The sequence below is a fragment of the Triticum urartu genome, chromosome 2, assembly GCF_003073215.2.
Source record: "Triticum urartu cultivar G1812 chromosome 2, Tu2.1, whole genome shotgun sequence".
Classification (NCBI taxonomy): domain Eukaryota; kingdom Viridiplantae; phylum Streptophyta; class Magnoliopsida; order Poales; family Poaceae; genus Triticum; species Triticum urartu.
In genome coordinates this window covers 16219630-16222426 of record NC_053023.1, presented here as the reverse complement: position 1 = coordinate 16222426, position 2797 = coordinate 16219630, and the positions used below count along the sequence as shown (strand labels likewise).

Sequence of the window (2797 nt, the reverse complement as noted above, 5' to 3'; positions counted from 1 at the left end):
GCTACGGCCAGCGGCCAGTGCTCGCGTCTCTCGCAGCAATGCCTCCTTGCGCGGCAGCAGCTCGAGCAGCGACGGCAGGTGGATATAGCAGATTCGGCCCCAACTATGCAGGAGCCCGCAATTTTTTTTACAAACAAGTGATTTTCCAGTATGTTTGCGCGCTGCAACTCCTCTTCACAGACATTTCCACGGCATAGTTCCGGGCTTGGTTGCGTTCTTTTATCTCTCCGATAGAAAAAAGAATGGATATGCTCAAACACGTGCTTCTACGTCCATTAAGATAAATATATAATTCCAAACAAGACAAACACATATATACTTCACCTCAGAAAGTGGGTTAAGCCTAGCATACATGCACAAACAACGATTGGATTTCTAACCCCACTAATAAATTAGGATTTCTTAACCAACCAGGAGAGATGATACTACAGAGACAAAAATTTCAGAACACTTATAGGCACCAGCACAATAAGAGCAACATTGACCACCTTCTGCATGTTATGCAGCCTCCTGTGGAAATTTGCCAAGTCCTCCTTGCAACGCCTGCAAAGAGTCAATGTGTTAGAAGATACAAAGTTACCTATTATTATTTTTCACAACTTACACACAAGTATTATTACATATTGTTCTGCAACTAGGTTTATCTTAGAAAAAACACATATGAGCACTACTTTGCGTCTAAAAAACTAGAGTAGCCTTGCTCAATAAACATCGTCCAGAAACAGTACTAGTAGGGTAAAAAGGCTCGTTCAGTTGTATACTGTATTAAGGAATTTACCTCCCAACTAAATCCATATCATCCAAATTCTTGGATATATCCTTCATACTCTGGTCAAACTCTGCAGTCATGTGCTTTATTTCCTCGCGCTGTTTGGCCAGCGTTTTATCATCATCAGAATAAACCACTTGACCCCCCTATAAAAATTTGAAGGACATGTGTTACAAATGCTGGAAATTCATAAAGAAGTTGCAATACAGTGAATACATCACGGATGCCTCTCAAGGCGGATGAAAGATGCAATAATTTTTTTTTTGTCTTGGTCTACCGCCAAATCTAAATAAGTGTAAACACTAGTGACTTAATAAAGGAACATCTCACCATCCGAACATCCACTAAAAAGTAGTACTTCCTCCGTCCCAAAATTCTTGTCTTAGATTTGTCTAAATACGGATGAATCAAGTCATGTTTTAGTATTAGATACATCCGTATCTAGACTAATCTAAGACAAGAATTTTGGGACGGAGGGAGTACAAGGGTGATTGATTTCTCTAAAAAGATGATACTAGAGGGGGGAAAGGCGCAAAACCGCACCAGCTGGGATCAGATCTAACTTGGGGTGACTGATTTCTCTAACAAGTTGTAAATTAGATGAAACTGGAGAAAAATTAGAGCAAAACCGCACCAGCGGGGATCGGATCTAACATGGATTGCGAGAAATCGAACAGAGCTACTTACCGTGCCACCGTGGGACATGAGGCGAGAACCCGCCGCCGGCGAGAGCGCGTGGACCGGCCCCATACGGGGGGCCACCGGCGGTGACCTGGCACCGAGGGCCGGCAACTTCCTGACGAGGGAGCGCAGCGCCATCAGGTCTAGCGGCGGCGGCGGCGGCGGCGGATTCTAGGGCTGCCTGGACTGTTTCGCTTCCCAGGAGGATAGACACGAACAGGGATATATATGCCAGGACTGTGAACGGGCCAACTGGACTTGTTAGCGCAGGCCCATACCAGCCCAACTCGATCCCGATAAAGAAATCTTCTCAAGTGCAATAATAATTAGAGAAAGAGTTACATCGAAAAGAAAAGAAAAAAGGTAATCGGAGAAAGATTATCTTACGACATACAGTACGTATAATACAGTACGTACGGCTCCACCAGTTTGCTTGCCCGAGACGCTAAAGTTTCTGCGTCAGTTTAACAATAATGCGTCCCTAGCGGTCCACCGACTTCATCCGACAACAAATTGCCAAAATCATTAATTAAGGAGTACTCGCTGCAAAAAACACTCCACCTTTCCAGGTCACGACAAGTGGTGCATATGCAGCGCGCCACTTGTCGCAACCTGCGAGTTTTCCTTTTTTTCGTAAATCCGTTTATTTAAAACGTTTTATCTTTTAAACCATGCGTCTAAATCTCAAATCGTTTGTTACGTCCAGATAATTAAACTACAGTAATTCCACGCTAATGATACCACGTCACCTCAGTTACTGTTGATAAACCCGCGTTGATTCGGCATTGATTCAAATTCAAATTCAAAATCAAATCAAACGGTAAAGGTTTTCAAATGTTTAAACTAAAATGTTCAGATTGTGCCAAATAGTGCATAGGAAATTATGGTGGAAAATTCACACATTTATAAAGTAGTTAAATGCACTATAATAAATAAAGCAGTGGTAAAACTATTATTTAAATGCTCTTAAATAAATAAACAAATACAAACTACTTTAATTAATGTGCCAAGTTATTTGTGGAAGTGGAATATTTAGTAATACTAATTTAGAGACTCTTATTGTATTTTATTTAAACTAAAGCAATTAAAGATTAGAAGAACAGAAAAGAAAAACAAAACTAAATACAAAAATAGGAAAAGGGAGAACCCCACCCCACACTAGACTTCGGCCCACCAGGCCGCCTTGCCGGCCCAACCGGCCGCGCCCCCACTCCCTTATCCTATCCCCACTCCCCTGAACCCTAGCTCACTCCCCACTTCCCCCACTCCCTTGCCCCCCCCCCACTCCCCGACCCCTTCTGGATCGAGGCAGCACCCTCGGCGCCCGGCGGCCCGCTGCCTACGCTG

At 43.4% G+C, this 2797-nt stretch overlaps 1 protein-coding gene across 1 annotated transcript; it reads right to left on the bottom strand.

Moving 5' to 3' along the window:
* Nucleotides 1-251: 251 nt before the first annotated feature.
* On the bottom strand, nucleotides 252-1681 carry LOC125535176. Its single transcript, XM_048698220.1, has 3 exons — nucleotides 1457-1681; nucleotides 779-915; nucleotides 252-543 (listed from the first exon to the last, which is right to left on the bottom strand). Exons 1-3 carry the CDS (start codon nucleotides 1586-1588, stop codon nucleotides 426-428), a joined length of 387 nt encoding a protein of 128 aa, XP_048554177.1. The 5' UTR covers nucleotides 1589-1681; the 3' UTR covers nucleotides 252-425.
* Between the last annotated feature and the right edge of the window lie 1116 nt (nucleotides 1682-2797).